General features: G+C 39.8%; 1 protein-coding gene across 1 annotated transcript; it reads left to right on the top strand.

The window, feature by feature from the left end:
* Positions 1-43: 43 nt before the first annotated feature.
* Positions 44-23,361, top strand: LOC109482132. Its single transcript, XM_019784831.1, has 31 exons — positions 44-312; positions 966-1,483; positions 7,767-7,828; positions 9,506-9,612; positions 10,063-10,191; positions 10,510-10,561; positions 10,996-11,078; positions 11,450-11,599; positions 12,068-12,145; positions 12,383-12,481; positions 12,715-12,835; positions 13,313-13,421; positions 13,808-13,962; positions 14,151-14,331; positions 14,715-14,838; positions 15,078-15,232; positions 16,561-16,732; positions 17,044-17,175; positions 17,466-17,531; positions 17,789-17,974; positions 18,250-18,420; positions 18,794-18,869; positions 19,115-19,178; positions 19,431-19,479; positions 20,188-20,342; positions 20,546-20,672; positions 20,951-21,073; positions 21,355-21,490; positions 21,805-21,938; positions 22,081-22,156; positions 22,536-23,361. Exons 2-31 carry the CDS (start codon positions 1,068-1,070, stop codon positions 22,691-22,693), a joined length of 3,846 nt encoding a protein of 1,281 aa, XP_019640390.1. The 5' UTR covers positions 44-312; positions 966-1,067; the 3' UTR covers positions 22,694-23,361.

The following is a 23,361-nucleotide window of genomic DNA, read 5'->3' as shown; positions in this document are numbered from 1 at the left end:
ACATCCGCTAGATGGCAGTGTTATACAATATATTCAATGACGTTAGAGTTCAGCTGAGCTCAGATTCACGAGGAAATATTTTCTCTGACTACAAAGTTTTTGTGCTGTTCACTGCTACTAAAAAATAACAGCCAGGATAAATAACTGATTGGATTATTTTGCTGTTAGCCAATGAGCAAGTCGGATGTCCGGAACCACCTGTTGTTCGGCAAACATCGATAATCTCCGGCTATTTCCGTGAAATGTTTTCCAAAAATGGCGGAGGTTCAAAACAGGATTTTTGCCATGGATGAGGAAAAACGTGAAATGCAGGTCAGTAGGCCACGTATTCAGAGCTTTATTATGCTCCAAGTGTTTATTGATTTCTTTCAGAACATAAGCTATCTATATGATGGTTGGAAATCCTTTGTATATGCACGAAAACTCGGTTATATGGGGACAGATACTCGTGACTTATATTTTTGTGCCCCCCTCCCCCATAGCAAGCGTCCCTAGTGATATTGTCAAGTTATTTGGAAGATAGAGTCACTCATTTCAAAAGAACACATTAAGCTGATTGTTAATTGGCCTTAATTATTATTATTGTGAGCTTAGTACAGACTGGGGGTGCTCAGTAGTGCAGGTGAAGTTCAAGTTCAATGTTCAAGGACCAAAGAAAAGTTATGTCATCATATCAGGGCATCTAGGATGTTCATTTTGCATGTAGTATGATAACATGTTGGTTCTTTTACCACATACAAAATAATAACTATGATATACAAATTCAAATCTAGTACTATGTATTTATTACGCAGATTGAGCAAGTAAGGAAACTCTGAAATATGTTATAACATAATATTACAAAAGATGAAATTATCTACAGACTGTGAAGAAATGTCAGATGGCAGAATGGTCAGGCTCTTTTGCTTACAATTGTGTAATTATAATGTAATAAAATATCTTTGTTACCTGTCTTCTTTCTACAGATAATGTCCTAGACTGACTGCTTGCTGTGAGGTCCTGTTCAGTTCACTTCCACACAGGCACTGTTCTACCAAATCGCAGGCACCCTGATACCTTATACCACCATGGCTTCTTCAGACCTCTTGTCGCTGATCGCTCTCGGACACAAGTCCTCGGAACTGGAGATCCAAGTCCTGCATGGTCTGAGAGCACAGCTGGCACCCCGGCCGGTCAGCCAAGCACCCAGCAACTCCTCTGTAGACTCTGAGGAACAGGCGTGGCTCGCCATAGCAACCAGCTCATTAGGGGACGAGGAGAACGACCCTTTCCCCGACAAGCAGCCACAAGTGGTGTGGGGCAGCCAGGCGGACCTGAACGCCGTGACGCGCTACTTGTTCGAGCGGCGGTTTGGCTGGTCGGAGGCGCTGCTCTGCGCGAAGGACGGAGACGGCCAGGGGTCGTCCCAAGGTCAACTGTTGACCAAAGACAATGGGAAGTTCAAGGGTCAGCTGAATGAGATGTTGGATGAGTTCCTGAAATGGTAAGGCCAAGCGGTGGTGCTTTATTTGTTTATGCAAGTGTTTGTATTTCCTACTGATAAAGTACACCAGGGGTCTCCTCAGAACTTTCTAGGGCAGAGGTGCTCCTAATCGTTTGATTTTACAAAAAGAAATCAGGGAATTTTCATGAAAATACTAATAGAAAACCCTAAATTTGAACATTTTGGGTGAGGTGCTAGGATTTTAAGGGAGCACCCTTGCTTCATTGCTTGGAGAGAGCCCTGGTACACACAAAGGCACTGCAGATGAATGACTAGTTCGTGACTTCAAATCCAAAGAGAAGTCAAAAAGACTGTCTTGTGTCATTGTTATATAACAAAAAAGTGCATCAATCACAAATTGTTGATCACTGATGGCTAGTACTTAAAGTTGATTGATTAGAGAAAGTGACATGGGCATTTTCAGTGTCCTTACTTGTGTTGTACATTATGACAGTCTCAGATGAACTAACCAACTCAAGTCAAAACCATTTTCACCATATAGTTCTCACCAAGAAACCCAACCCGTGATTCCATTAAGAATTTGCTAATTGCTTCCAATTACTAACTTGTTAATATGCAAACCATTCTCTTCCTCTTCAGTGCCCAGGAATTTTGGGGTGTTTGAGTGGTTTTTCACTTTCTTTTCAAGCCCCACAGTTTGCTATTGTTAGCAGGGTAGAGTTACCTGGTTAAGTAGGTGTGTTGTTCCGCTTGTGTTGTGATGTTGACTCAGGCACCTCCAGAAGCAGATTTCATTTCGGGGAAATAGATTTAGGAACTTGTAACAGTTACTGCATGCTCAAAGTAGTCAGGGAATTTTTGTGCTTTATTTCTTAAGTTCTAAAATGTTATTTTTAATCATATCTTAGAGTTTATATAGATAATGAAGGATCTTTCAGTTGAATTGAAAAACAGATGTTATTTCCGAAAATAGTTTCATCAGGTTGGTAAAACTTAAGAGATATGGGAATTCTTTTTACACAACCAAAGAGTCTCACCTCGCTGACGTTTCGGTGTCTGTCAGACACCTTCTTCAGAGCTTCTGACTGGAGTACTGCATCTCGCCGCTATATGTAGCCGATGTTATTTGTTTATAAACAGGAAAGAGACAATTTGAAATAAATGAAAATATACTGAAAGGAATGTTAGTCTCCAAAAACACCAAATCCTTTTCAATGGAAGATATTAACAAAACCCAAATTTTTACTATCTGAAATATATTCTAATTTCAGGGGGGTCTTTGAATTTGGAACTGCTTTCTCCTGTAATATCCTCAATTCATCATTAGAATATGTAAAGAAAATCTACATTAAAAAGATCTATTGATGTGAAATCATAACATACTCCTTTATTCAGCCAGCATATTTCTACATGTGTTTTCCACATGCCCAAAGTTGATGAATGAGTCCATTGTGTTTGTTTTTCTTCCCTACAAAGTATAAGCTCTCAGTCAGTCCGTCATGTTTGAATCGAAGGGCCCAAACTAAAGAAATTCATTTCATCCTGCCTTGAATTGAATCTTTTATAAATCTATCTGCAACTATTGAGACCAAATCTTCAGTGCGTATCAACGTGGCAGAAGCGTAAAGATACGGGAAGAAACCATATTTTGCCTGCGTGGGTGTTATTGTTTTTCTGGAGGAGGCATATCATTATTCATGTTTGCAAGGAAACCATGAATGTTACCATGGTAACCTAAATCGATTACAAGATTGCTATGGCGTTGGTTACGTGCAGCTGTAATCCAATACACACAATCCACAAAGTACATCACATCATGGGCCAAACCAGCGTCAGCTTGGAAAATGGCACCACCTGTTGAAGGTAATATAAAGTACTAGTAGTAGGGCTTAGAAGTGAATATATACTACATGTACATGTATAAAAGGAGTTAAGCAGAGTACAGACGATAAGAAATTGATAGTTTTCCTCCGATGCTGTTTCAAATGGGCTCTGTACTCGTGGTTTTCATTTCATTTCATACATCTGATTCAGAGCAAGCATGTTAGATATGCAAGAAAAACTGAAACCAGTCAGCTTTTCTGCCAAAGTGCAAGTTAGTAAAAAGGGTTAGTTGATTGAAAACAAAACAGTTCAGCTTTTGAAGGCTAATTAGTTGAAGTCCAAGAGAATTTTTAGCTGAAAGCAAATATACTTTGTCACAAGATTTTGTTTTGAAACTAAGCGATGTGCACCAGGCATGATAGTTGAGTTGGCCCTCAGCTGCTATTTTTGAAACATGCTCCTGGCTCCTGACTGAGTCAGATATTGCACAAAGACATCAAAGGTGACTGAGGTTTGCAACATCAGGGAGGTTTTCAGCTCTTTTCTGGGAAATTCTAGCATGTTAGAGATCGGGTCTAGTGGAGATCTTTATTCTTACACTTCTCTTTCTAGGTAGGTTTTTTACTTGCAAATTGTTTGGGACCCATTATGTGTTATCCTTTCTTTGCTTCGTCAGACAGTAACACCTTAGATATGTTAAACTTGATGGAAATTACCTGACTAGATTATTGAGAAACTTGGAATTTTGATCTTTTTTTGTTGACACTTTTGCAACCTTGAAAATGTACAGAATCCCAAGGGCAATGATAGTAGGCTGCTGACTACTTTTAGTCGGCAACGACATGTTTACTGGATTAAGATCAGCAAAATTTCTGGAGGTCATATGAAATATAGATACAATATTTGTGTCAAGATTTGTATGGATTTATTTTTTAAACTTTCTCCTTTACATGAGCGTTTTACTGTAGTTTCTCCTGTCAAATCCATCTCTTGGGTGTTTACATGTACAAGTGTGTTTATGTGTGTCTATGCATAGTATACAGGGCTTAACACTGTAAAATATATTTGCTGGAGTTTATATGGAAAGGGTCACTTGTGCATAGAATGGTAATCCATGAGTAATTGGCCCCATCAGGAAAATTACTTGTTCCTTAGGGGAATTAAAGGAAGATAAAACAGTACCCTAATGATAAGTGGTCAAATCAGTTGACACCTAGACCCGATTTACGTTACCTCTGGGACTGGTGTTAACAATATGAATGTAGGTTCCTGACCTACACATTTATATGTGCAGGAAAAATTCGATGTACACAGTTTTTGTACGCTAGTTTGCGTACGCAGTTTTCGTACGTCCAGTTTTGTCTTGTGTGTAAATGAGATCCTGGACTGAAACTGGCCTAATTCTTATAACACTTTCTACAGATTACATTGGCTATATTGAAACAAGACTACATAAAAACTGACAGTAAAATAAAACTTGGACTTGTAGTAAGTTACACCGATTTGTAGCTGTAACTTGAGTGAGAGTAACAAGTCTGGGAAACAGAGAATTATACCAAGCTGGCCTAATGTGGCCTAATGGACTGTGTGTGTTACAAGATGTCATTAGGTCCCCAGACAGAAATAGGTCACGTTCTGAGGTCTGTTTAAGAGTGTTAAAAACACATATCAACCTCGCACTTATTTTACATGTAGCTGCAAAAGCAAAAGATTAACATCATGTTCTAGGAAGTGAAACGTAGGCACTGGGTTCCACAGTAGATTTCTGCAGAAGTTTGAAATATCTATTCTTCTTACAACTTTTGCAGACTTTAAATGCCTTTATGTCTGAAATGAATTATGAAATGAATTATTTTGTTATTTACATTCAATGTAACATCACAAATGCTTATTCAATCGATCAATCAATCAATCAATCAATCAATCAATCAATCAGTAACCTGAATATTTTAACCTTCTCCCTGCTGCCTTATATTTATTACTATGTGACCAAAGTAAAATTTGTGCCAAAGGCTATACCTTAGCAAGTTGAAGGTTAACACTAGCAAACGTTAATATGAAGGATGTTACATAATTTATATAATATATGTTAAACTTTATAATTGACAGCATTAAGAAGAATTATTTGATCCAGCCTCAAGTAATTGCCTATTTCTCTGTGACCTTTTGAACTGAGATACTCCTAAGCAGATTTAGCTTGACCCAAGGCAATATGTGCTGCTGTAGGGATCCTGTAATACATCTACTGCCACATACTTCTCCCAGTAATCCAGATGTGTGTGTGTAAGACGGTGTTATAAGATTATAACACGCAGCTGTTGGTTCAGTCAGGTTTGCACGAACCATAAGCTTAGTTGCCATGTATACAGAGTGGGGGACAAGAACACTACAGGTTTTAGAGCTTGAATGGTCTTTTTATGACAGGTAACTGTAAGTTTTATTGCATTAAAAAGATCAGCTGGATGTGGAGAATTTGAGGGTAATGTTGGCAGTAATAATGGTAGTTAAGTTTTTCTCTGTGAACACCTGGTGCTAAGGTAAGACTGGTAATGGGAACTATGGTCTGTCAATCAGACTCAATGGCTGAAAAAAAATTAACCTGGTCTGAGTCAGAATAATATCTAAGAACCAAGTTTAAAAAACTGAAAGTCGTGAACCAAATCCCTTCTTTGGACTGGCAACAAAGAACAAATATTCTACAGACATTTCTATTTAGACATCTTATAAGGTCCGTAAAAGGTACAAAAATAATCCAGAATGAACCCAGATTAGCCTAAATTCATATGCTTGTGCATTAAAAATAACTACCACAGATCTAAGTATACCATAGAAATTTGTAGGCTTTAACAGTATATCTTTCCAGTATACAGTTCAAAATCAATTTCACAGGTCTTCTCCAAAATATGATACAGTACTACTGTTACTCTAATTCTGGACCCTCCCCTTTCTGTCAGTGTGAGAAAATGTCCCTGTCCGTGGTTCTGAAAGGCTGGTTTTACAGATCAAGAGTCTTAGTTAGACTATGTTCATGTATCTTAAAATTACAGTCACCTTGTCCGTGATAATACAACGTTTCAAATATATGCCATGGCAGTAGTCAATTATTAGCAAGTCGTTAATAGTATAAGAGAAGACAAATTTGTGCTATTGGCTAAATGTGCTGATGGCAACTTAGAGCAGACAGATGCACTGCATGCAAAAGTCATGTTAGAAAAAATGTCAAATGACAAAAAATGAGTTCTCAAGTCAAGAGCATAAAATCACCACTTTTAACTGTTCATTTTGTGGTTTCATTTTAAAAAAGCCATACCATATAGAGAAGTAATGTTGATTTGTCCTGGTTAGACAAAGGTGTACAATGTATTCCTCAAAGTGCTAAGCTGTGTTTGGTAAAAATAACACTGTGGATTATAAACACGATGCACGTTCCTTTTGTGTGAGTGTAATTTACATAAACCATACTTTGGTAGTGTGCAATAATGCAGCCATATTTGTTCGCATCCTTTGCAATAAAGACCTTCCTATTCTTAATCTTTGTACTCTTTTTACATTTTTTAATCATTTCACTCTTATATATAGTATAATAGACAAAGCTTTGAGTACGTTTGTCCTTTAGAAGTTGCTTGCTAACCTGTCCACAGTTTTCCTGTTTATACGTATATAAATGATAAGATTATTTGAGTTGTCAATAGATGTTTCAGTTGTCAACAGATGTTGGCACAACGTGTAACAGTAGCAACCATAATATTTGTTTTTACCGAGTTGGGTTTATCCTGGTCCTGTTTGCAACCATCTCCAAACTGTGTGCCTGCGATATATATGCACAACATTTCAGTAGGTGTCCTTCTGTTTGTTAACTATCGTTGGATACATACCCTTACTGTTGAATGGTCTGTATGGGCATTTGGTTGTAGTCTAAGTGTTGTACACTATAGCTGTTCGCATGTACTCATTCCTTAGCGACATGTCCTGTTAAGTGTGTTAATGCAATATTGGAAATCGTATGGTTACAAAAGCCTGGGCTAAGCCTCAGGACAGTAAGAGTATCTACAAAAATCTTTTCTCCTGAGAGATGTTTTTTCTGCTTCCATCCTTTGTTTTAATGAGGCATGGTTTTAGTCCTGGACTTCTTTTCTCAACAGCACAAGACAATAAGACAAAATTGTCACCAGTTTTATTCCTTTTCTTGTAAATGTTCAGCTAAACTAATTTTTTTCTTATGGAATACTAGTACAAGTCCTGAGGTTAGGGATAGGTACAACAGTTACTGCCGTCACGCTAACCCATAATCACATCGTTAAATATTAATGTCTTCTTTCACTGTTCATCTATGGATATTTTGACACTTAAAATCCCTCTACCAAAAAAAAAATCACATATGGTAAATGGAATTCAAATATTCCAATTGTCAACCAATGTTTCTCAGTGTTTTAAAAGATTTGTGTGGTGTTACTTATGATGATGGGATGTTTACTGTAGTTTTTGTTGTTGTTTACAGGTTCTTCTGCCAAAACCTGTGCATGCCGCTGCTGCAAAGTCTTCTCAGTACCATCCAACAAGGTAGGATTTGGACTTTGTACATTTGTATACATGTAGTTAGATTAACTTATTAGATAGGTTATCTGCCTAAATTTTCTTGAAGTGTGACATACGAAGATTTGGCTTTGTGTTGTGAATTTGCAAATTATTAAGCATCTGTACACATTTCAGCTGTGTACAATTCTTGCTTTCCACAGAAGCAGTAATTTTGATATGCTGATACCTGGAACTTGCAAGCATGTCTGTATAGCGTGACAAGACACCATGTACACATGCATAAATCATTGAGTGCAGTAGTGCAGTTACAATCAGATCAGTTGTTACGTTCTCTGTGGTATACACAGTGTGCAGGAGGAATAGAAGGGCTGTCAAGCAAGACTGACACCTCAGGGCTATTTCACTGGAATGATATACAAGATAAGAAGTATTCTAAAAGGCATGTCTAGACACCTTGAATTAAACACTGTCTGATACTAGTGATAGCATGCACTGCACACTGTGTGTAGATCAGATATTTTCTGGTTCAAGTGAGTGTAACTGTTCTTGGAAATGTTATTTCAGTTATGACATACTCTAATTTTGATCATTTTCAAGTGTATAAAAGGATGAATAAAACCATGCTAAAAAAAAAGACCTTCCACCTAAGCAAAAAAGATAGAATGTAGGTTAAAAGTGTCAGCATTCATGAGCAAGATTTTTTGACTGTGTGAACTATTGAATGATTATAACACTTCAAAAGTGTGCCCATATATTATTGATGCTATCAGTGGCAGAGATTTTCCCTTCCTGTAACATTTTCAGCCCATGACAATCTCCTTTTGACTCGTAGAACAGTTATTATTAGACATCACGGTCTTCCCAAGAGAGACATCTATCACGTTATGGATCATAAATGCCACGTGCCTGCATGTGACGCTGTATTTCTCACAGGAGCAAAGCAATAAAAATGCTTCAAGTACTTACATCTGACCCCATTTCTGTAGAATGACCTGGTTTGAAAATGTGTCTTTTGGAAAATGTTATACATGTAATACCAGCATACCCTCTTTGTTTCACGTAACCTTGAATGTCCTTGAATGATGGTCCTTGGAATTCTAAAGTTGTAATAACTGATACTGTTAAAAAGATAAAATACCAGTAATAAGACCCATAGGATGTTGGTTATCTAGCTATGGTATTGATAAATGCTATATATAGTAATATTTAGTTGTAAAGCAAGCCTTATTACCGGTCTTATTTCCAAATACCTGGTAATGAAGCAAATTATATCTTGGTTGATGCTGTTATGTCTATAAAAGGGCAGGAAATTTCATTTGTCCCATGGAAAAGAAGATTTGATGCTGATGGTGGTCTTTAGAGTCAAACAGTTTTCTGCAAAACTACTTTCATTGATTGATGTGGGTAGACTTTAGACACATGCATTTGCTACAGGGGTGTCATCAATTACAAGTCAGCGTTGTTGAAAACTACATATTTACAAAATATCAAGCAACAATTATAACTGAGTACTTTTAGTTCAGTAAACTCTCTAGGGGGTCAGACGTTTCAGACAGACTCAAAACATTTGTCAAGTAGCTTGATTTATTTTGTACGATGTATTATGTACTTGTCTACCTCAACGGTCAATGTCTAACGTTCATCAGCATTTGTTAAAAACTGTTCTCAACTTACACATGAGTGTCTGTCTGTCTGTTCCAGCCCACAGCAAGCCTGTGGTGCGTATGCAGACTTACGTCCACATGATGGAGTGGCTGAAGCACAACGCTGACCAGGAGCTGACCCAGGGAAACTTTCAACTGGTCAAGGTTTGTCTGTTATAGTAGTACAGTAGTAGCACCCATGTTGTGCTATACCTGTATACTAGTAATTCATCTTTATCTGCTATATGATAGTAACTACAGAGCACTAGAAGGCACAAGCTTTTCCCGTGGTGTATCAGTTCGTTGGAATTGTTTCCTAGGTTGAAATGCTTGTAATCTTAATAACATATAAGAAGCTGCTAGGTCGCCCAGCTTTGAATCACTTCTGCTACAGACCAAGGCTAAACTCCTGCTAACAAATGAATCAATGCAACATGGAAATAAAAGTCAAAGATTTTTCAAAGACTATCTTGTTTGCAATCAACAAACTAGCACTGATGATGAAACCTTAATTGTACCATTCTAAGACGAAAAAATTACCAGGAGTACTTTGTATGCAAAAGAAAGCCATGAGACTTGTGGTGTGGTGACATGTGATGATTGTGTCGTGTACAGAACCTGCTGGTCTCAGGTTTGACAGACATCTGGTCAGCCATCAGGAACGCCGTGGTGGCACGGCTGTCTCCTGTCATCGAGTGTTTCAGTCTGGGGCAGCTGGAGGACTTCTTCACAGAACTGGTCAAGGTCAGGAGTGGATATGCTTCTTTGGAATAAATCCTAAATGCTTGGTTTGCTTTTCAGTTTTGTTTGTAAAGTTTCACCTTTAGGCCACTGTTTCTATTCAATGAGAAAATTTTGAAATCTTGACCCTTGGAAATACTGTTTCTTGCATTTTGAGGGGCAAAGTTTGCTGGTAGTTAATGGCATCTCTTTTCATCTGTTTGCACAATGATGTTTGTCCAACAAAGATGACAGATTTGTCAGTCATGAGCGGCAAAATTTTGTTGGAAAGATGGGCGCTGGCTAGAACACTGAGTGATAAGTTGGTTTTTGTTTTTGCAGATCTGCCAAAATGAAGAGACCAGCTGGCAGAAGAAGGAAGGAGCTGTGATGGGTCAGACATTTTGTTTCAACATAGCAACAGTGCAATATAGTTTCATATTGGTAGTTTAAGAAGAAGTTTGTGTTTTGTCTATGAATGGTGTTTTGAAGTATTTATGTATAGTAGGTAGATGATTTTAAGACATCAAAAATTTTCCTGCATAATTCATGAAATTTAGAATGGCAACTAAAAAGGAAATGTCAATAGTGCATGTTTATCTGGTGTCCTCAAGGTTAGTTACCATATTGTGCTGCTGCAGTCTAAGTCTGCACAATAAAACTTTTACTTCATAACAATCCATACTTTTGACTTTGTTTGACACCCGACTCATTTTTGAGAACTGGGATAAACATCTTGATTTCTGTGTTGTGTCATAGGGGCTAAGTTGGAGTTCCTAGCTAGATTACTGTTTTTTGATGACTCAGTATACTGCCTGTTCTGTACAGGAATCAATGCTGTGGTGAGGAGGTTCCACTGGGTAGGCACTCAGTCTACACAGGACGCAGACAGCATGGCATACTTACTTAAGGTAAGCAGATTATGTAAGGTTTGAACCACTCACACACTTTTCAAGAAGTCTGGTGAGATCACGTGACAAGAGAACTCCAAGACAAGATCTTTACTGGGTTGATGAAGAGACAGTGCAGAGTAGCTAACGTATTGTGTGCATCGTTTAAGATATTCATCAAAAGGATGGTTAGATCTTTAACATGCTTGAGGTGTGGCTATCCTCAACCACAGGGCCCCAAGCTTTACCTCCCATCTGTAACCAAGCTAGGTACTCATTTACAAAAAAATAGTGTCTTTCCCATTATGGAACAACACTGGGAAGCTCAGAACCTGCTATATGTTGGTCAACAACCCTAACCACAAGGCCAACTTCTTTCCTTCCCCCATCAGTTTGGTCCAGAGGAGATGTCTCGCCTGCCTTCCTTCATCACACAGAACTTTAACGACGTGGTGAGGCCGCTGCTCGCACACGCTCAGCTCAGCATCCGGGAGCACGCCACCAAGGCCTACTCCTCATACCTGTCCAGGTGTGAGTTCAGGGTGAGGCTTTCCTTTTCATTGTATCTGAGTACTACTGCAAACAACTTTATGTTTGCGGTCTGAGAAAAATTAACATGTTCGCAGCACTATATGTTCGCAGTGGCAGCAGGTGCAACAAAAGTAAAGTTGGCAAAACATTCATGGTAATGATAAGTTTGCAGTACAGAAGTGACAGCGAAAACCATGAATATAAAAGTACTGAGAAAAAATTGTGATTTACAGTATAAACTGGTGTGATGGCATTTTCTGTAAGATACCAAGAAAGGTACTTTCAATAACTCTGTACTCATGATTATAGACAAACTATTTGATTGCATATTTGCCTAAAAGTGTAAAAGTTTACTGGAGAAAAAATGTTGCTGTTCTTGATTACCAGTGGTCACACTTTTTTTGTAACAGTGCCAAAGCGGTGCTAAGGTATAGGCAGTTATGAAACAGCACTAAAGTAACCTCTTGTATCACCTGTAGGAAGCTCTGAGCTCCTTCCGTGAGGTGATGTCACACCTGTGTAGAGACAGTCGACCTGAAGCAGAGGCAGCGGAACAGGTGAGAGAAAATCATAACATATCAAAAGTAATTTTCATTTGCACGGAATTTGTCGTTTTTATAATAAATGATGTAAAGATTGAAGTATCATTGATTTTGTAAAAGAAGAGTAAATTCTAAAGAACATCTGATCCTGATGTTCTTTTAATCCCGAATATCTCTAATTCTTATGAGCAAAGACATGGCTGTTGTGTGTAGTGTTTTACCGTACTGCTAACTTTTGTGACCCATCATCAGGTCCCCCTCCCACACCTGGCAGTATTAAGAAGAGAATACAGCTTCATGGATGCCTATGAAGCTGAGGGGCTTCTTGGGGTCTGTGTCTTCTTGGTCAAGGTGGGTCTAATAAATCTCTAAAAATATAGATTTCTCAAGTAGATTGACAGGGATCTGTGATAGGTGTATATAGAAAAACTATGATATGCAAGTAATTCTATAAAACTATCATGATGTATCTTTTTCTATCCCTCACACTCACTCACTATCCAGTTTATGTGTGTGGCTATACCTACAGTGCTGTATATGACTGAACAGTTTTTGTTCATATGTTTTGCATGTTTTGTTTCTAGCACATCCCACCAGGCTTCATGCTGCCCAGCTGGCCATACTACTTTTCCACCTTCAACCTTTACCTGATGCATCCGGCCTCGACTGTGAGACAGGCCACCAGCCAGGTGTTTAAGTACCTCGGTGAGTCAACACCTCTTGGCGCTCGGGGCAGGTGCAGAATAAAGGAAGTCAGCAAATTTTGTGAAGTGACCGCAAAAATTGCAAAGTTAAAGAATAGGGAATTACAGTAATAGTCATTCAAGTCTTTTAACCTTGAGTGTAGCCAATCTCTATCAACCCTGGAGGTTCACACTGTGCATGCACAGCCAGCTGAAATCAGAAGCTACACTGATTCAATGCATAGAATAGAAGCAGATCTGGAGAAAAGAACTACTTGCAACAGACCTGAGTCAGCTTACAAATGTGCCCTATGTGGCAGAGACTGTCTATCTCGAATAGGACAGTTTAGCCATACCCGAAGCTGTAGGGCTGATAGGATTTTACAGTGGTCAATATTGACTGAAGGAGGCCATATAGTAATCAGTCTCTGTATATCCTTACCCAATATAGTAATGCCCGGTGTAATTCAGGTTTATTGGTTGAATTCTGTCTCCATAGTTGCAAAAGACTGTAACAACCCCACGCTGCTGAAGCTGGTACTGCAGGGCCTGTGTGCAGACTGGAGCGTCGACCTACAGTCTCTGGAAGGGCACAGTCCACGCCCAAGGTACATGTACTGTCACACCTGTCTGTGAAACTACATGTAACTAGTGCTGTGCTTTGCAACAATATGCAGAAGAAAATGGTAATATTATTTGAATTTTAGAATGCTTGCTGCTTTTCCACACCAATTCAAAATTTCTTTTTTTCTTAAAATGGCTGCTTATTCCAAGAAATAGTTACTCAAGCAACTGGATATGATTTTGTAGCATCCACTACCTTTTATCAGTGACGCTGACTAGTGGATGCTACCTGAAACATCTGACCATTTTCAAAAGCATTGCAGTTGCTTGAATAAGTGTTGTTGCCATATCTTATTACCTGAATGTCTAACCTTCACCAACGTGGCTGCTTATTTTTTCGTCGTTGTTCTCACACCTTTCTTGTTCCCAGATTGTCAAGTTTTGGTAAGTCCCCGCGGCAGGCGTGGGGGGATGGAGGGAGGAAGGACATGGACAGACTGTCCCCAGGGTCCAGCGGTTCCCCCCTGGGGGCCTCCCCACGCAGGAGGAGGGCCACCATACAGGACATCTGCAGCTATGAAGGAGGTAAAACAAAGCTTTGAGAATTGCCTTACAAGGCCTATCCCTGGGCTCTAGCCAGCTCGAAATTTTTAACCCTTAACAATACCCGGTAGTCTATGACTAGTTGGGCAAACCCTGTCCCTGGCTGTTTAAAGCTGTATAAATAACAAACCAATAAATAAAAAAGAAAAATAAATGTGTGTCATCCACAGATGAACCAGCCACTGCCATCTCGGAGACCTGGGAGTGGAGGGAGGGGAGGTTATTTGCATACGAGCTGATCTTGAGGTTTCTGGTGACCAATCACATCCACTACCTGTTCCCGTCTCTCGTGAGTCCCGTCGGACACACCAGGTTCGACGGCATGGCTTCTACTGATGACGTCATTGTCGGGTACATGTCACCTTCCTCCTTATTACATAATGATTACATTATCCTGTTGTAAGGATCCTGACTGTCCATCACATTTAGCAGTTTGACCAATGAGAGAATGGCAATAAGCAGTATACCATATATATTACTAGTAGACTAGTACAGTATGCTAGTAACTGCCCTAAAGAGGGTGGCTTCCCATCCATCATTTTTATGCTCTTGTTTCGCACTTTGATGTTTTGACAGGTTGGCAGGCTTATTGTATGCATCATCAAGTACTGCACTGCAGTGTAAATAGTCGTCATTTCCTCTCTTTGGACTCTGCTTGTCAAAGTCTAAACAAGTGTCTTACATTTTCTCCGTAATTATTTGTTCCAATACATGTTATTTATTGTCTTATACAGACAGAGGAAGCTGGAGATAGGCAGGGACCACGCTCATCATGAGCCTATCCAGAAGAGTTACAGTCATGCAGGCATGAGTCTACGCCATGCTCTACACAGTTATAACCATGGGCCAACAGCACAGGTAAGGACAGATAAGGAAACCTCACCAGAGGACCTATAGAATCTGGTCTGTGTGGACAGGTGGTTACTAAAAACAGGATTTGTAATGCTTGTGTCTATGGCAAAAAATTGTCCTCCAAAAAGTGGTCACAATGGCCAGGTCGACCTTATGTAGAGCTGGTCACTTGTACAGGTTTGACTGTAGATGAGACAATAGCAAGTACTAAGCACTAAGTTTTTTTTAATCTCTGTCTTCTGTAGCCAGACACGGTACCCACCAGCCAGCGACCACACCTTCTCCTGCACAGACCCTTCTCTGTGGATGGATCAGAGGATGCACAAAACTTAAAACAACAACAACAACAACATGGCAGCTCACAGACAAAGTCACTAGTATTCAAGACGCAGAAACGAAGGTAGGGTGACCAAAAAATATTCATGACAGGCTGCACAGAAGCCTTTTAAGGTATAAATCAGGATAAAAGTAAGGTTTTATTGCATAGTAACTTGCAAGTTTGATGTAAGAAGTTCAGCTCTATCTACAAATGTAATATTGTTATAAACAAATAAGTCAAGAAACAAGAAACAATGAGGTTATCTTATGTATCTTACTGACAAATGACTCAGGTAAACACAGTGTTTGTTACATGGTGTTCTGCACCACCACAATTTTTTATGATTATCCAGTTTTATCAGATTAGTATTTGGTGTTTCCTCTATTTTCTTCCTCTTGCACACCTAGACTGAGAGTGCGGACATACAGGTAGCTCCAGGCATGATAACACCTGTTACCTGGTGCTCAGATCTCTCCTAGATAACCCATGTAGCTGACATCATTTTAACATCACACAAAACTAAAATGTTCATGTAAAAGTTAACATGCCAAAAAAAAATTGGCAACTCTTCAAGAGCTGTTAACTATGAAACTGAAAATGTCCAGTACAATTCAAAAGAAACCCCTTTGTCAATTTACAAGTACAAAAAAATTAACTTACACTTAAAAGGTCTTTTGGTTGTTATAATTCAATCACCTTATAATTCTCCACTTGCCTAACTCTCCTATCAGGGATTTATCTGAGAACCAGTTAATCCACATATCAATGCTCATCTCCTCTTGATGATAATTTTTCCTTATTATTAATAACTAATTTCTTCCTCTGCCTTGGTAGACGGTCCGTTAGCATGAGGTTTGTTTTCTCCATAATTTCCATAGAGCACTGTGAGATGTACATGTATAGTATGTCACTGTTTTTACACCGTATTTTACTGTTTTGTGTAATTTCACACACTGAAACTTGCTCTTTTTATGCCTACTGTTTTGCACTCTTACTTGTTGTCCAAAAGTTAATTTAATTTATTTACTTTACTTGCACTGCATGATTGTACCGGGTATACTTCTTTTAAGCATATTAGTTGTTTCATACACTTTCAAGACAATATTCTATTTTGAAATGGTAATGGATTGTATAATGCTCTGCATTTGCAGGGTACCGGTATTATAGTAATACAAAAGTCTGGTCCTATAAACTATCAAAATTTGTATGAACACAAATTGGATGATTTAATTAATCAGTAATCTCAAAACCTTTCAACACGTTGTATTCAGCTGTTGCTTAAATACAGAAGAAATGTGTTTCTACCTCTATAACAGTTTCAGTCAATTAAAATAGTATCATTCAGTGTCAAGACATAGAATTGTTTGATAAGATTTTTGTTATTCACAATGTGCCACACCTGTCCATAGTGAAATAACGCCCCCTATCATGGAGAGTGGGAACTCCCTCCAGTCCATGGTGCGGGAGTACAACTACCACGTCCACCTCAACACGCCATTCCGCCCACCCAAGAAGGGCTCCATACCCTCCACATACTCCCTCCTGGACCAGACCAGGAGATTTGATGGGGAAGAAGAACAAGTAAGCTATAATACTTTTCCTGTCCTATTCATATGCCATGCTGATGGTACAGATACAAAAGACAAAGATATGCTACATACATGTACAGTTTTCTTAACTGTAGGAACTGCATGCTATTAGGCTGGTCTAGTACATGAATAAGCAGCATGATTTTAATCACTCACAGGATATGTATCAGTTCCAGTTATTGTATGAACTGGGTTCTTGAAAAAAACTTTTGGTGTCGTTTCTTGTTACAAACATTTCTTTGGAGCAGCCAAAAATAAATGTAAGTTGTGTTACTACTGATAAACTGTGTGTTGCCCATCCAGACTGGTGGTTCCAGTAGAAGTCGACTCTGCCTGTCATCACCCGTCAAGGACCAGCTGTCAGCCGGTAACCCTGACGATGAGTCCTGGGTGGGAGATGTACAGTTTGAACAGTTCTCTACAGTTTTACGACAGGTTGGGAAACGTTTATTTCTTTTCTGTTATTTAGACACATTCTCAAGCAAATATTATCGCTTCCCCTACTTTCGTTTCTTAATACTGTAACAGTTGTTGTTACTTTGAGATGCAGTAAGCAACTAACTCTTTAAGCACTTCATGCTTATGGTACAGGGCTCTATCCAGCAACCATCTTTTCCATCAATTGCAGCCATGTTATACAATGTAGTACAAAAGAGAGAAAATGTCTAACACTGATGAGTAGATGCAGACATCACTGCAGAGTGTTGCACCTTCTTCCCTCCCAGATGCTGTACCAGACAGTGGAGTGCCTGGCAGACTCCAGGTGGGAACTCAGGAGGATGAGCCAACAGGTAAAGTCATCTGCAGGTCATTATTAGCCAATCAGTGAACAGCAACTGTTGCTTCCTGGTCAGTCAGATCAACCAATCACAGAGCTGTATTTCAAAGTCATCTAAAAGTTGTCTACAATTCAAACAAAAAATATTGATCCCTCCTTACTTTAGTAATATTTTCATTGTTCCAATGCACATGTTCAGTAATATACAGTGCCATGGATTGTTTTAGCTGATGCTAATAGAAGAAAAAATGGACTTTTCCAACCTTGTAGGTCCTCCCCTTGCTGAGTGAGACGATCCGATGGTACAACCTGTCCATCCTGGAGGACCTGTGGGACAGCTACCTGACCTCTGACCCCTCGGTGCTGTGTTTTGGGGCCTGTCTGATGATCAAACACAGCATCCAGCACTGTGCACAACTCACCCATCTCATGGAGGAACCCATGCCTTCATGGAAGGTAAATATGACTGCAGCGTGTTCAAGTGGTCAATAGGTAGGAAGATGGTCTTGTGGTTAGGGTTGTTGACTCATAATCTGAAGGTTCTGGGTTCAAATCCCAAAGTTTTGATACAGTTCTTTCCAAAGACCTGTGAACCATTACCATATAGAGGCTCACACTGTGAAGCTGGGACTCAAACCACAAACTCCTGTTACACAAAGCAGATTGTATCATCCATTTACAGAATGTCTGTTCTCGTTCTTTATTGATATGACCTTTGTGATGACCTACAGGATCCTGACCTGTGCAGACAAGCCTTCCATCCAATCATCAGCTTCATGGAGAAAGGTCTGTTGTCATGGATACGACCTGTGTGTGGGCTGCTTAGCAGAGCATGCTGGGACAAGCTATCTGTGGTTGCCATGGAGATCATTATGCTTGCCAATTGCACTTTTCCCAAAGCAGTAAGTATTTTCATCCATACATTAGATATTAGTGAATAAAAGCTCTCTTGAATCTCAAGCAACTGGATAGATTTTCAAAGCTGTCAGATGTCAGAAGTAGCACCACTTTTTCATCAGTGACTAGAGGTCAGTAACTACTTTTGACCTACCCAGTAGTCACTGACCTAGTAGTGGATTGATGCTAATTGAAAAGTTTTGAAAATCTATATATAGTAAGCAGTTGCTTGAGTAACTGTTTCCTTGAGGGTATCTCATTACCTGTATGTCTAACCTCCACTGACATCTCCTCCTCTTAAATAATTTCAGCTGTTTCCTCCAAGAACCTTTTTTACTCAAAATGTAATTTTTATTGTGTGTTGTTCTGTTCTTACAGAATTTTGGACATGAAGATGTTGTGGTCAGCAGCATCAGACACCTGTTCACATATGCCCACACCAGCCACCCTATTGGTAAGTGTGAAGAACTTTAGTGCATCAAATTTCATTTCTGGTAGACTGAGCTTAGTTTAATGACATCTCTTTTCATATCTTGTCATGCTGATTTTTGTCCATCAAAGATGATGGATAATGGGCAAAATTTTTGTCCATCATGAGAAGCAAAATTCCACCAAATGTTAGACACACACTGCCAAGAACACCTTATCTGTGCAACATGTTTTTAATGTCAATAACAATCCTTTATCATTTATTTCAAGCACAAGATAATGCAAGAACAGGGAACATCAGACCTTTCAAGACAGCAAAAGAAGGATTCCTCTGGTGAGTAAGCACATGTAGCTACAGATATCCTACGACCATGATGATGATGATGATGATGATAATGAACTTCTGAGCTGGTTATTATTAGATCAAGGAGTAATCTTCAGGGAACACTTGTGGGTGGGTACATGGGTGTAACAATGTTGGAGATTAAAGATCTTTTTAAGGCATCCTTGTATATGATACTAAATCATAACAAATCAGCTTGAAGTGTATTTATCTGCCTCATACACTCTTACATAACGCTTGCAGTTGTGGAGGTCGTCTGGACTCAAGTTGCGGCCAGTCCAACCCCAGACAGGTAAGAACCGTTTCCCTGTGTATGATAATATTTTTTTATTAAACCCAGACTGTAAAATATGTGTGGAGCTTAAATAAGAATAGCAATTAGCTAACAAATTTTTCGGCTAGAAATTGTTTTGCTTTAACAGCACCTTGAAGCAGTCAAAGTAGTTTTATGTAGGAGTATTTCGCTTTGTTTGATCATAGTTGTAAGGCCACACCAAGTAAATTTTATGGATGACGTCCGCGCGCGCATTGATTTTGGCCTGTTCCTAGAAAAAAAACCCAAGAAATTCCGCTTCCTGTAACTATGACCAAAGAGTCACGACAGTGCTGCAAATCGTCAGATTGACATGGAACCCGTAACGCGAAAACAGGACAGGACGACAACTGCTGTTCCACCTGATTTATTGCTGTTTTGATGATGAATAAAAGACTTCTCGCTTGTTACACTGTGTCAATTCATTCAATTTGTGTCCTAACATTTGTCGTCTCTTAGTATATTTCTAATCTAGGCATCTTGTTTTTTAGGGCCCTTCTTGTTTTTTTTTCGCCCTCTCGCATTAGATTTAGGGTCTCCAAAGGACGTCATCCATAAAATTTACTTGGTGTGGCCTAATAGACAATACAAAAGTCCCTGGATTTTTTTGAATCAATAAAGAACTTACATTGTATGTATTTGTATTGTTGAATTTTGTGCTGTTATGGCTGTTATGTTTCTTCCCAGGTTGAGAAGTATGTCCTGAGTGAAACCCACGGTCTGTTGTCCCCATTCCTACGGAGAAGTGATCTGTGCCACACAGCTGCATTACTTCCCATCCTGGCCAGCTACGCCAACTTCTACAGCGATGATAATGATGTCTGCACATCTATGTTAGAGGGGTAGGACTGCAGTCTGCATTTCAATAACAGCATACTGTATTACATATTTTTATTTGTTCCTTTTCGTAGAAAAGCTGCACTTCATTACTAATGTTTACTGAAAAAGCATCTTGCCTCACTCCATTTGAAGAAGACTGCTTTACTTGGTACTTCTTTTTATTTTCCATTTCCAAACCTGAAATAATTTTCTTACCTTATTCCAGGATGACTAGTATCCTATGCCTGATGGGAGACCATGTCCATCAGTGCCCAGGGGAAATGTTGGGGGTTGAGTACAGCGAGTACTGTGCTCAGGCAGCTACAGAACTGGCAGACATCATCGCTCATAAGGTAGGATAAATTTTTTAACTCTCCTGGTATTATCCCAAGCCCATAGTTACATTAGTTACATGGACCTGCTGAAGAGTAAAGAAGATTTTCAAAGAATTGCCTGGGGGACAATCCCAACATAAAATAACATAACAGTCATGTTTGTTTTGCAAGAATAATCAAAGTTTATTTTTTTATCATAATTATCCAAATTGAAATTCAGCCACTTGCTCAGGTGACAATGACGATTAATATCCAGTTGAAGTTGATGATATACAATGTACAAATTGTCCATACAGGAGATGGTGGAGCTGTCGCTGCTGAGACCGATCTTGGAGACCTTCTACCTGGTCAGCACACTGATGTTAGATGGTCGTCACCTGCACACACTCTTCAACGCCATCAGCACCAGACTCAGCCAGGTATGTGTATCTACTGGTATTATTTCAAGGGCTGTAATTATTGTAAAATACAGTCAAATCTTCATAGAATGGCCAACCAGCTGTAGCCAACCATCTCCAAACTGATATAGGGATTCAGCTATTCCCAACTTACATTTCATTCATACATTGACTACAAATGCTGAGTTCATTCATTGATGCTGAGTTCCCATGGCCACCAAACTTGGCTTCCTCAGTGTTCACACAGTGTTTCAAACCCCCCCTCCCATGTGACCTGCAGCGTGGCTTTATCTTGTCTCCAGGTTCTCCAGCTGACAGTGGACTCACCCCAGATCACAGACCCCAGTCTTGCCATTCTGTCTAACGACATCCCCCCCAGCCCTGTGGACCCGGGCCCTCCACTGTCTGATGATGATGATGACTCTGATTCAACCCAAAGTAAGATCTACAAAGGCACCTGTTGGACTAACAGATGTGTCGGATCCTGGCATTAATGATTATTGTCAAGCTTGTCCAAAAAATTTCATTAATCGAAGGCAGGGTCAGATTATTTATTTCATGTAACCAAAGATTGATGTGATACATGTATTAGAAGACCAAAGGACAAGCATATAAAAAAACTAAGGCTACTACATGTTTAAAGTCCATGTTTTCTCCCAAGAATCCGTGTTTTGTTACTGTGCGGCATATTTTTTCATGACAGTGATAGATAATTGTTGAAGGAAAATGCTGAGACCATGTGTGTACCTCAGGAGGTGGTTTCCTGAACGCGAGTGGCAGCAGCAGGGACGGGCTGGCAGGGATGATGGGCGGGCCGTCCCCCTCTCCTGTCAGCTACGACTCCAACCCCTCATCAGACTGGGACAGCTGGGACGAGGACGAGGAGGTCAGGCTTTTGTTTGTTTGTTTCGCACAACTGGTAAATTGCCTTTAGGCGTAACACACCAGTTTTGTACATGTAAGTACAAGCTGTGTAAGACTGTGAGTCACCAAGATTAAATTATCTGTGTTTGCTCTCCTATCTTCAGGACCAGTCAGCACTGAGTGTCCTGTTCTCAGAGTTCCTCCAAAGACTGCAGAGATTCTACACTGTAGCACAGGAAGGTTTGTACTTCTAGATGTCATCCTACTGTAATTATTGTAAAATATCTGTGTGATCATACCTTACAAATGTATTTAAGAATACGTTTGCGAGTACATGTTGCATTCCATGTATCCGGTTTTATAGAATCCAATGTGATTGTAAAAAAAGTATGCTTAACAGTGTTCAATTTTGTCTGTTTTAGAATTGAAGTAAAAGAATAATTTTCTTTTTTTTAGTAGGGATTATTGGTCCTTGAGTAGCATAGCTCATCTGTTTCCCTTTGTAAAATGTAGTTTTTTCATTTCTCTACTACAAGATTTCCGAAACGCTTGGTCTATGGCAAGGGTACCATTTTAGTCTCACAAACATGCAAATGAGGTACTTTCCATCACACTTCAGGCCGCATGAACAGTTTCCAGACCCAGCTCGGCCACATGAGCAGCAGTAAGCAGCGTGTCATGCGAGACCTGCTCAACAACAGGCAGCCCGACACAGGACCACCGCCGGCCAAGAAGGCCCTCAGCTTTGACTCACATCACCTGCCCTCCGACCTGTGACATCACCTGCCCTCCGACCTGTGACATCACCTGCCCTCCGACCTGTGACATCACCTGCCCTCCAACCTGTGACATACGCCATGAAAACTTGCCCTTCAACATCCACTCCAAAGGATGTTGCCGTGTTACTACTGGCGCCACAGTGGGAGGAACTGGTAGACATTGACAGTTGCCCCCTCTACTTTCCATGGACTTCTGTCATATGTCTGCTCTCTGACCCTAGCAAAGACAAGACTTAGTTGCTCTCTGACACAACTTTGGCAAAAGGCACCAGTCTAACACCTGCCTTTGGACCCCTGGCTGGGACATGGATTAAATGATTCATCAGTGAAACAAGACTGTTCTTTGCCCTCTGATTTGAGCAGTAGACAGTAGTCGGCAAGAGAACAATGGATAAATGTAGGCAGAATACAGCAAGGCTCTTGATAGGTTGCCAGTATAAAGACAATCATGTCCATTGAAAGTTGTGAACTTGTCACCTTTAACTGTTCAGGCTGCTTCTGGGTTCATGGTTACTGTAGTCAAAACAGTTTAGCAAGGGCTGTTCAAGTTGTTTTAACAACTTGAAGCACTTTTTGAACTCCAATTATGGAGGGATGTGTGCAGAGATAGATAGGGGTTAAGTGAACAACTTTTTACAGTTTCCAGACCACCCCTACCATGGCTGT

The sequence above is a fragment of the Branchiostoma belcheri genome, unplaced genomic scaffold, assembly GCF_001625305.1.
Source record: "Branchiostoma belcheri isolate BF01 breed outbred unplaced genomic scaffold, Haploidv18h27 scaffold59, whole genome shotgun sequence".
NCBI classification, from domain to species: domain Eukaryota; kingdom Metazoa; phylum Chordata; class Leptocardii; order Amphioxiformes; family Branchiostomatidae; genus Branchiostoma; species Branchiostoma belcheri.
Note: the sequence above shows the minus strand (reverse complement) of the source record. Positions and strands in the feature narration are given on the sequence as shown.